This window comes from Saccostrea cucullata, unplaced genomic scaffold (genome assembly GCF_032062105.1).
Source record: "Saccostrea cucullata isolate Sc308-1 unplaced genomic scaffold, CSIRO_AGI_Scuc_v1 ctg14241, whole genome shotgun sequence".
NCBI classification, from domain to species: domain Eukaryota; kingdom Metazoa; phylum Mollusca; class Bivalvia; order Ostreida; family Ostreidae; genus Saccostrea; species Saccostrea cuccullata.
The window spans coordinates 1-12,049 of NW_026919904.1; the positions used below are offsets into that span (position 1 = coordinate 1).

The 12,049-nt window shown below is 35.2% G+C and overlaps 1 protein-coding gene across 1 annotated transcript; it reads right to left on the reverse strand.

Annotated features, from left to right (window-relative positions):
- Window positions 1-8,429: 8,429 nt before the first annotated feature.
- LOC134240012 (adenosine 5'-monophosphoramidase HINT2-like) lies at window positions 8,430-10,932 on the reverse strand. The gene is made up of 3 exons (XM_062722134.1): window positions 10,872-10,932; window positions 9,254-9,391; window positions 8,430-8,543 (listed from the first exon to the last, which is right to left on the reverse strand). Exons 1-3 carry the CDS (start codon window positions 10,878-10,880, stop codon window positions 8,430-8,432), a joined length of 261 nt encoding a protein of 86 aa, XP_062578118.1. The 5' UTR covers window positions 10,881-10,932.
- Window positions 10,933-12,049: the final 1,117 nt, after the last annotated feature.

A 12,049-nucleotide genomic window follows, 5' to 3' on the forward strand; every position in this document is an offset into this window, starting at 1 on the left:
AATCGTGAACATTTTCGGCGAGATGAATGTTTTGTTTACAGTAGTGATCAAGGCTTAGCGCACCTGTAGGAGTGGATCCTAGGATTTATGAATGAATAAAAACTATGGAAATAACGTACCAATTTTCTAATTTATACTTGCACTATCTAATGAAATTTATAGTATACAAGTAATAGATATACCAAAAAATGCGAAATGCTAATAAATGCAGTTGACAATCGTTATTTTATATATAGATAAAATAAAATAATTATAAAATCTAGAGACAAGACAGAAGAAGAATGAAGGTTGGCAAACTATGAAATCACATCAGGAGAACTGAATTTTATGAATGAAACTTTTAAAACGTTACTTGTAAGTTGTATATGTTAGATATGTGTATTCTAACTGGCAGTGCGCTTCAAAAGGGGGGGGGTCGTCTTGAACATAGTACCTTACGTTTGAACGGTAAGGGCTAGGGCTTTCGTATTTCAAATATGTAATTCTTGTGAAAAGAGCTTTTATTGGACACGAAGAACTTTGACCCTTTGACCTAGACCTTGGAGAACACATGTGTACATTTTAACCTTTTTTTCTGTTTCGTTTCTATGACAACTGTGAGCGACTCATTACAATTATTTTAAAAGTAAAAACAAGTAACAGCTTTTCAAAAAAGCTTGCCTGACTTATGCAATCAATATCTATATAGAACCTATAATCATGATAAGTTATTTATATATACACGTTTACATTGGGGTGAGGGGTAATTATTTCATTAGAGGAAATTATGAAGACGTCGAACAGAACGTCATGCATTAATTTTAATTAAGTTGTTTGCTACTTATGAAAGCAATGGACAGCCTCGTTTTTGAAATTGGGGGGAGGGGGGAAGCTAGAGAATTTTTTTCACTCACCTGCAAAACAAGGAATATGCCCAAAGTTGAAAATCCTATTTCTAAATGTTCTAAAATATTTCGTGGGGGTGGGGGGGTGGGGGGGTGGGGGGTAGTGACCAACTTTTTTTCAGTGTCAAGTTCTTTCTGTACCAATTTTTTAGCATTAAATACTGCATTTCCCTTTATAAATTTCCTGTTATATACAGGGGAGATCCAACCTTTCAAATAACATTTCCTATATATAGTAAAGTATGATTGGGAAAAAAGGGGGGACAGCCCCCCCCCCCCGTTGCTACGTGTCTGATGGAAAAGAAACAGTGAGATTTTATTTAAAAGGTATATTTTGTTTGTGTTAAAAATTGGTTTTGCACTGTTTTTCGTTTGTTGTATAAGGACGCCTGTGGAGTGTTACAAATACTTGGAACTCAGGACCAATGAGCAGTTTCGTGTAATCTTTTTCGTGCTAACACCTACTGCGACTCGGGACTTGGTTTTAAACGGTCTCATCCTAAGGACCGATCTCCACGTCCTGCAGTGGATTCGAACCCGCGACGTAAAGCTCAGCTCCTTATTCCGCAACACTATAAATGGTTTTAGAAGACGTAGTAATTAAAAAAAGGGAGATGAACTAATGAATTAATGTATGCTGGAAAGCCGTACCTATGTAAAGGTTATATATTAATTTTAAAATTAAAATTTAGAATTAGAATCAACTGCATAGACTACCAGGAAGACAGCTGAGCATATGATAACTACAAGAAATAAATGAATCATTATGATCAACATGCAGAATATGTTTAAGTACTAGCTAGATTGTTGGGTATGCCAGAGCATCAACGATTGTTGGAAACAGCCCGTTATGCATAAATGACCCATGGCCAACGAACTTGACGGTGATTCCTTATATTCCTCAATCCTGTAATAGGAGGGACACTTTTCCTGGGTCTATTTTCTGTGTTTCATAGGAGAAAGAATTCTATCTCTGAAAACGGGGGGGGGGGGGGTGCGATCCGGGCGACATATGATTAGAAATATTATGTATATTTGGCCAGCCAGTTTCCCCTAAAGAACATTTTTTCCGTTTCGTTTTATTTACTTTAAATGATGTAACTATGTTTTTTTTCCCCAAAGTTTGAAATTCCGATAAAAAGAACAGATTTAAAGTTTTCATTTCCATTCAGTGCAGTAGAATCATCCAGGAAAAAGCGCGAAGATATACACGTGACATTTGGCGCAAAATGATTGTGACACCCCTTACCTAGAAGACAAATGGACTCATCCAATAGTACAGAAACGCAGAAAAAAGGTCAAACGGACATGTCCGTATATGAAATCGCATGAAATAAACAGCTGCATGCAAAAAAACTAAATGAAATAAACACATCAATATATTGTATCAGTAAGACGGTTATTTCTTTTCTGCTAAATGTTTTGTTGAAACGGAGGTAACAAATTCCAGTGATAATCAGCATGCACAAAATTTTGCTGGCTAACTGTGACCTCTTCTCTTCGCACCTCGGAAATATCAATCCTTATACAGCCTGACGCCGTGACGTAGGCAATCACTTTGACACATTGCAAGGAATTAACATTGAAAGTTTCAAAACGATTGCTTGAGTAGTTATTGAGAGAAATCGAAATTAAAGAATTTTAACATTCCCCTGGTTTCCATGGCAATAATCGATTATTTGAAAATTTTAAATGCAAAGCGCACAACTACAGATACTAATCAATAAAATAAAAAGAGTTTCATGACGAACGTTTCGCCAGAGAGAACACTCTCGGACAAAATTCGTCGCTTTTTACAGGTTTCCATGGCAACGGTAGACATATTGGAACTGAACGACCTCACTGCACAACTACAACCAGTGATTGTCCTTTGAGGAAAGTTTCAGGAAGATTGGCCCAGCCATCTCCGAGAAACAGCCTGGATAAAAAAAACATGCGTACAATATCAATATGTCGTCCCCGACTTCGTTCGGGGCGACGTAATAACTCCTGAATTTTTCACATCAATAACTCCTGAATTTTCCCCTTCAATTCGAGCATTTCTGCATTGTACAGGGCTGATGTTTCTTATGAGATGATAAATCATGTGTAAACTTTCTCAGTTTAGCGGAATCGTGAACATTTTCGGCGAGATGAATGTTTTGTTTACAGTAGTGATCAAGGCTTAGCGCACTTGTAGGAGTGGATCCTAGGATTTATGAATGAATAAAAAATATGGAAATAACGTACCAATTTTCTAATTTATACTTGCACTATCTAATGAAATTAATAATATACAAGTAATAGATATACAAAAAAAAAAAATGCGAAATGCTAATAAATGCAGTTTACAATCGTTATTTTATATATAGATAAATTAAAATAATTATAAAATCTAGAGACAAGACAGAAGAAGAATGAAGGTTGGCAAACTATGAAATCACATCAGGAGAACTGAATTTTATGAATGAAACTTTTAAAACGTTACTTGTAAGTTGTATATGTTAGATATGTGTATTCTAACTGGCAGTGCGCTTCAAAAGGGGGGGGGGGGGGGTCGTCTTGAACATAGTACCTTACGTTTTAACGGTAAGGGCTAGGGCTTTCGTATTTCAAATATGTAATCCTTGTGAAAAGAACTTTTATTGCACACGAAGAACTTTGACCCTTTGACCTAGACCTTGGAGAACACATGTGTACATTTTAACCTTTTTTCTGTTTCGTTTCTATGACAACTGTGAGCGACTCATTACAATTATTTTAAAAATAAAAATCACTTTGACACATTGCAAGGAATTAACATTGAAAGTTTCAAAACGATTGCTTGAGTAGTTATTGAGAAAATCGAAATTAAAGAATTTTAACATTCCCCTGGTTTCCATGGCAATAATCGATTATTTGAAAATTTTAAATGCAAAGCGCACAACTACAGATACCAATCATTAAAATAAAAAGAGTTTCATGACGAACGTTTAAGGGACCAGAGAGAACACTCTCGGACAAAATTCGTCGCTTTTTACAGGTTTCCATGGCAACGGTAGGCATATTGGAACTGAACGACCTCACTGCACAACTACAACCAGTGATCGTCCTTTGAGGAAAGTTTCAGGAAGATTGCCCCAGCCATCTCCGAGAAACAGCCTGGATAAAAAAAACATGCGTACAATATCAATATGTCGTCCCCGACTTCGTTCGGGGCGACATAATAATAAGAAACCGAGTAGAAACAATATGTTCCCAAACTCCGTTTGGGGAACATAATAATAAGAAACAGAGTAAAAACAATATGTTCCCCAACTTCGTTTGGGGAACATAACTAGATGCTGTCATGAGACAGTAATACCCGCACTAAGGTGTTTGCCTCTAAATGCACACTTCTTCATATTGGGCTTTACCAAGGAAAAAGTCAATATAATTCAATAATTTACATAATACATGTATTCATCAAATTGAGCATAATATGCTCAGGTGACCATGTAGCTGCAGATCTGGTTTTATATATTTGTCTTTGATCATAACGCTACAGATCCCCATATGCAAAAAAGGTGCAATTTACGCGCAATATTTTTTGAGCACTTTTGGGCAGAATTTCTCCACTTTCTAGCATTAGTCAATCAACTACCTTTCACTCCCTAATTTTAGACACATTCTCTGGCCAATATGTATATTTTGTCCACCTCCCAGCCATTTATAGTAATCTCTACAGGCAATAAACTCGCTTGATATGAATTTTCAGCAATCTAACAAATAATTTTAATCGAGTTTATCTCGAGTAGAGATGACTATAAAGGGTTGAGAGATGGATAAAAATATACAGATTAGTTAAAAAATATGCCTAGAATTAGGGAGTGAAAGGTAGTTAATTGACCGTTGCTTGAAATGGAAAAATTCTCTCCATAAGTGCGCAAAAAATATTGCGGCGTAAATTGCACCTTTTTTGCATTACAGGATCTGCAGTCAAAGACTAATATATTAAACCATAACGCTACAGATCTGCAGCTAGTGACCATGTGACCCATGGGCCTCCATTTTATAGGTATTTCATATTCTTAATTCATTACCAGTCGGAAATTAAACTACAGAATTAAATTAATGATGTAAATTAGGTTTGATAAAGGGGGGGGGGGAGTTTTGGCACATAATTGGAACTTTTTAAATCTATTTTCTCATATAGATTAACAACATTTACAAATAATATTATTCAAATTAGTGTAAAGCGTTTTTGATGAATTTTTCAATATGTGCAAAGTTTATTTATATTTGAATAGGCAGAAACTTCTTGAAAGCTGCCATATACACAATCAATTTAATAGTCAACCCCCACCCGTCTCCCATCACCACACACACACAAACACAAACACACCTTATTTGTCTGTTTTTGCAAATAGGCCTAGATTGCAAAGCTAAAATAAAACATCTTTTGTAAATGATAATTTTCAATTTGTTCTTTATATACATGTATCTGAACACCTGCATCACATTGGGCTTGCGTCACGTACCCAACTGAAGTACTAGTTTTACCATTGGCATTATCATTTTAGATTTCACTGCACGTGCAGTAGGATACTAGTGTGCATATTTGCATATATGTCGGTAAGAATTATTTCATTTTGTGTTTTAACTGGATTATATTTCATGAAGATGACAGGGCCTAAATAATAACAATCGGTAAGTACAAGTTTTGGTAGATTTGGGTAAAATAGTCTGAAATGTTAGGTTAAAGTTTAAAGGATCAAAGGTCATCCGATGCTACAATAGACGAACTTCACATTCTGAAGAGTTATCCCCCGTTATCAACGTTACATTCAGTTACAAGATCCAGAATTTTTTTTTCTGGGAGGGACGGGGGGGGGGGGGTTCCAGACCAAAATTTCCTGAGAAGCAAGAAAAAAAGAAGTTATGGTTTGGTCTGTTTTCTAGGGTGGAGGGACACTTAGGGCATCCAAAGTCATTTTTATTTCCTACAGTATATATTATAGTCCTGCAAATTCCGGGGGAAGGGGGGGGGGGGGTTGAGGGGGCGATCTCCCAATCCACTTCCCTGTCCCTGTAATGACAAATGATCATGTGACTACTAAATAGTAGGAAACTTTTTCCATTTGACTATACATAATATTGTTTCTTGTGTTATTATGTTATGTTAATTTAATGGTATAAAGGTTATGAACCCCTAAAGGTCATCCCCACTCTCCTAATGAGCTGGAAATGTTCACAATATGACTGCATTAAATTGAATAAAAGTGCATCAATGATAAGATTACTTGACATTTTATTCATGAATTTGTGTCAACATATCTTCCTAGAATTAGGAATGTGAATCATTCAGAGATGGACCACATTAAACTATTTGTATAAACATTTTTTTTGCATGCATGAACAAACAGGGGTCTGGGAAGGGGTGAGGGGAAGGATCGAGTTAATATTTCTTTACGTCTTAATGGTTGAAAACTCCTAAAATGAATGTTGACCTCAAATCTAACTTGTCCTCATTATCATTCAAATGGTGGTGTCTCCATATGAGTGAAAAATTCCTGAGAGGGATGTTTAACAACAAACAAAATGACATAAAAACACAATATTGATTTGTGTTAAGAAATATGCAGGGGATTTTTTCCATCATAAATCTTCTTCTCAAGAACAGCAAGGGCATTCTTGTCCCCTATTTTGGGGAAAGGGAGGGGACATTAAATCTCATTTGTCTGTCAGTCTGTCCATCTTATTTACAGCTAGTATGTGCATCTGTCACAATAAATTTAACCTTGGTCATAACTTTTGAATGATAAGAGATAGTGCTTTCATATTTCACATGCACATTACCACAAAACTTTCTAAATATACCATGATTTTTTAACTCAAGTGAGACCTTGACCTTAAAGTTTTACCTACCTTCCAAAAAATAACATTTTTAATTGATCATTTTGAAAGAGAAAAGAAAGGGCATTCAAATTATACATGTTTATTACATGTGAAAAGACTTTTCTTAATATATCATGACTTTTGACCCTGTGACCTTGACCTAGAAGTTTAACCTACTTTTCAAAAATATTATATTGTATATATAACTTTTGATTCAAAAGAGATAGGACTTTCATATTTGACATGTACATAACCTGCAACAAAATGTTTCAGAGCATGCTATGATTTTTCCCCTTTGACCCAATTTTAAAAAATTGATATATGATAGGGGTGCATATTTGACACACAATCTGCCATAAATTATGGTATCTCATTTACTAAAACACAGAAAGCAGAGGACCACAATTCTTTGAATTTGCTTGTATAATCTTGATAGATGGAAACATGCTCATATAATGTAGATTCAAGTTTTTTATGCCACACCATGATTAGGAATACATGTATAGTTTTTGTCATGTCCGTCCTCCACCCTTCCATCTGTCTTTCCATCGGGCTCAAAGAAACTTTCTAGATATTTTTATCAAAGTTCATATGTTGATGCATACTGATGTAAATATCCAACTGCAGCAATATTTTTTGACTTTGACTTTTCCTTTGACCTTCACTTAAATTTTCTTTAAATTAGTGTTTAGCTTTATTTTAAAGAAACCATTCAAGTTGTGTAATGAAACTTCACATGATGATACATACTGATGTAAGCTTTACGATGCTTCACTCTTTTTTACCTTGACCTTTCCTGTGACCTTGACCTCACTTTTCTAAAATTAATGTCAAGACCAGTTTTTAATAAACAATTCAAGATATATTTATCAAACTTCATATGCTGATACATACTGCTAAGAGCTATTAATACGTCAACTTATTTTGACCTTGAATTTTCCTTTGACCTTGACCTAACCTTTTAAAATATCATTTTTCGCCACCATTACTCCCCCGGGGCAAAATCAACATTCCAAAACCTTACTGTACATCTACATGACACCACCAACCATCTCCCAAAAGATGATTAGGCTACTGTGTAAAATGTAAGAGGAGTTCAGGGAAGACTGGGCTTTTTGCATAAAAAACGTCATTTTTTGACCCCCATTTGACCCCCCGGGGCAAAATCAAAATTCCGAAACCTTACTGCACATCTACAGGACACCACCAACCATCTCCCTCACGATGATTAGCCTACTGTGTTAAATGTAAGAGGAGTTCAGGGAAGACGGGGCTTTTTGCATAAAAAACGTCATTTTGACCCCAGTTTGACCCCTCGGGACAAAATCAAAATTCCGAAACCTTCAGCCCACATTGTACAGTACACCACCAACCATCTCCCAAGTATGGTTAGGCTACTTTGTAAAATGTAAGAGGAGTTCAAGGAAGACGGGGCTTTTTGCATAAGTAATCGTTATTTTTATCCTCATTTGACTCCCCGGGGCAAAATCAAAATTCCGAAACCTTACTGCACATCTACAGGACACCACCAACCATCTCCCAAAAGATGATTCGGCTACTGTGTAAAATGTAAGAGGAGTTCAGGGAAGAAAAGTGTGACAGACGGACGGACAGACGGACAGACAGACAGACGGACGGACGGACATGAGTAACAACAATATACCCGAACTTTCTTTAGAAAGTGCGGGTATAACAAGTGTAAACAATGAGTTATCTGACCTCTTTATCCTGTTGGTGTACATCACTGATTCCGGGAATTGGGGACTTTGGTATCACTAAAAAGTGGACAGGGGCTTGTGGTGAAACATCTCGGAAAGCCAGGCACTAAAAATACAAAGTCAGGCAATAAAAATAAAAAGCCAAGCACTAAGATTCGAAAGTCATGCACTAAAAATAGAACATCAGGCACTAAATATAGAAAGCCAGAAATAAGCTGAACATAAACAAAGTTCCACACAAGGGAGTTAAATAGATAGTATCTCAAGATTATTCTTGGTCACCTTTATCAGTTCAATACATTTAAGCTACATGTGCATGTACAAAGTACATTCATGTATGCTCTATGAAAAAAAAATGAATTCAACATGAGCATTCATGTTAACAAATTCTTAGGTTCCCTTCTGTATTGACTTAATTATCCATTGAAAATGACAAATCAATTCAAAGATTTTACTTTTATAAGACTTGGTTCAAAATTTCGTAAAATATATTCTAAAAATCTGCCCATTTGTTTGCCATATGTCAAAATGAAGTAGTACTGTTTTGTGTACACAACTCAATGTTGAAAACAGAGAATGAATTTAAGATCTATCTTAGTGACAGCTAATTCCAAATTTTTTTTCTGCAGTAACTTGGAATTGTTATGAGTACATGTACATGTATGTATACCCAGGAATAAAAAGAAAAGTTAACAAACTATACAGACAGGCTGGAAGAATTTGATTAGAAATGCTCACTTGATTGAATTGAGTTTATGGTTCATATTAGTGAAAACAACCAATATAAATGTACAGCAAAGAAAATGTTTAACAAACCAGTTCATCTTCGTATATGATATCTGCTGGGATAGACTTATCAACAATCTTGGAGAAAATGGTTGGTTCACCCGTCCTCTTTGAACCCTGGGCCTTTTTCACCTCATCACACAAGAGAGTTCTACTTGTTGTATAGTTCTGTTGACAGAAAGAAGAGATATATTTAGCTTGTGTTTTATTAATTTGTTATGGGTAAAAATAATAATTTTGAATCAACTAATTTAAAAAAAAAACAAATGTTGTACGTTTCATGGAAGCTCTAAACACTGCACACTAAAGAGAGAATTTATGCCCTTAGAAGTAAATTTATTAAAATTGTTATTTACAATTAATCACACAATTTGTAAGAGCCAGCACAGCCAGCTAAATAGACAAGAGTATAAAGAACAGATGAAATTCGGAATGAAATCTGTACATACCTCAAGCTAATTTATTTGTGTGAAACCTTCCCAGAATTCCTTTTCTACCAGGATTCCTTTGATTATGTCAAATAAATAGATAACATATAACATAAAAGGCTCTCAGTTTGTAGAAATTTTTTAAAAAGAAACAAAAATACTCTACAATGTCTTTCATTAAAAATTGCACTAGGTGCATCAACCTGACACTACGCTGTCTCTCAGACAAGCTCCGTTACACCACTTGACATCACAGTCTTGATGTTGCATGCAAATTGAATATTTTGAAGTAGCAGATCAATGTTCCAAGCGTTATAATTAATAGTACAAGTCTGTGCTCGCCCTAATCCAAGATTCCTCTGACTCTCAAGTCTTAACCCTGCTTTTAATACAGGGTTTTGAATGATTGATTGTATATTGTTTAATGTCCCTCTCGAGAATTTTTCACTCATATGGAGACGTCACCATATGCCAGTGAAGGGCTTCAAATTTAGACCTAAACTCAGCACTCAGGGCCATTGAGCAGTGAGGGTTCTTTATCATGCCAGAGCCTACCTTGACATGGGACCTAAGTTTTTAAGGTCATATCAGAAAGACCCGTGACTTTTACTTCTAATGCCGAGCGATTGGTGAAGAAACAGTACTACCTATTTTACATCTTAGGTTTGACGCAGTGCCGCGATCAAAAATTGAACCCGGGCCTCCCAATCACGAAGAGAACGCTCTACCACTAGGCTACCGTGAACGGTACTACAGGGTTTTGAGTCAGAGGAATCTCGGATTAATATGCTGACCCCAATGATCACAATGCAAAAGATATGAGATTAAAATGTTTTTATCATTTTAAATTAAGACCAAGAATAAGCATGATAAGTAATTCAATTCATTAACGACTGTGATTTCTGCTCCAAAACAGTCCATTGTCTTCTAATTTTTTTATTGTTAAAAAGGCAGGAACTCCATGTTATAATTGTATATGAATGAAAAAGTCCAGAAAGGAGATTTTGTTAGGGTTTAGAGCTTCCTGAAGAAATCTGATTTTAAAAATACATGTATTTTGAAAAATTAATTGAAATTCTATTTAAACCAAACATAAATCTGGCGGTATTATATTTATACACTTCCTACAAAAATATATTTTACAATTGAACAAGGTTTTTTTTTTTTTTTTTTTTTTTTCTTTTCAATTCATAATCTGATAACCAGATATTTAGGCCTTCCTTTGACATATTTAATGTGTAACACTGTGCAGAATTTGTAAGGTAATTTACGGCTGTATAAGAATTCTTGTATCCACCAAGTGTCCTGGGGTGACATAACTGTGTTCTGAACAGGTAAGCTGAAATTTTTCTTAAACTAGCCATGGTCCAGTTTATGCAGATAAGGGTAAACCGAAAGTACGTTTATTTTCTAAAAACGAAAATTGGTATCCCGATCCCGATCAACCATGCAGCAATAATGAGGTCTCCACCGAGATTTTGTAACGAACCAATTAAAATAAACAATTTTAGACTTTTAAAGAAAAAATAACGCATGTTAAGATAGTTGGTAAGCACATTTACATGTAGAAAAGCACCAAAAAGATCAGCAATATATTCAATAGTAAATAAATTGATTTTTAATCACATTCCAGGCCGGAAAATCTAATGAATTATACAGTGGTGTACAGTGATTTTGTCGATTTTCATTTATCAGTTTATTGCTTTTTTATAGTTATTCATGCTATTCTGATTTATTTTAAAGTATTTTTTTTTAATTATAGTAACTAACTTACAAGAAATAGTTTTTTTTATTTATTCATGTTATTAGAAAAACGATGAGTATGCTTTTAGAAATACATTAAAGATATGTATGCCGTATTAAACAGTATTTTTGCACAGCTGAAACCGAACAAGAATTTCTGGAGTATGATAAGCTACCAAAAATGAAGCATTCATGCAAATTCGACGAAATTTTATTCGGCATTAACAAAGTACTGGTCAGGAAAAGAACACAATATTCTCATGCATATTTATAAAGGACTGACGTTTATCCTGGATCTGCGCATGTGCGCGGGAAAAGCATCGCGAGAATCATCAGGTCGAGAAAAATATTTTTTGTAACGTCTGATCAGTGAGGGACACAAATAGACCAATCAGCTCAATGAGTTGCATTTAATGCATTTATGGGTTACTACATAAAATACTACATCTGTTTTTTTCAAAAAGGCTAGTTTTTTAATTCGCTCTCAGAAAGACTTGATGCATTATGTACATTATTATCTACTAATCCCATGCTCATATTTGCATACAAATGATTAACAATGATGAAAATTAAAGTTTTCCCCACTACATTGTACAGGTCCCCGTTTGTTGGTTTCCCCGTGCTGTACTGCTAGTGGACATTTTCGGTTGGGTGA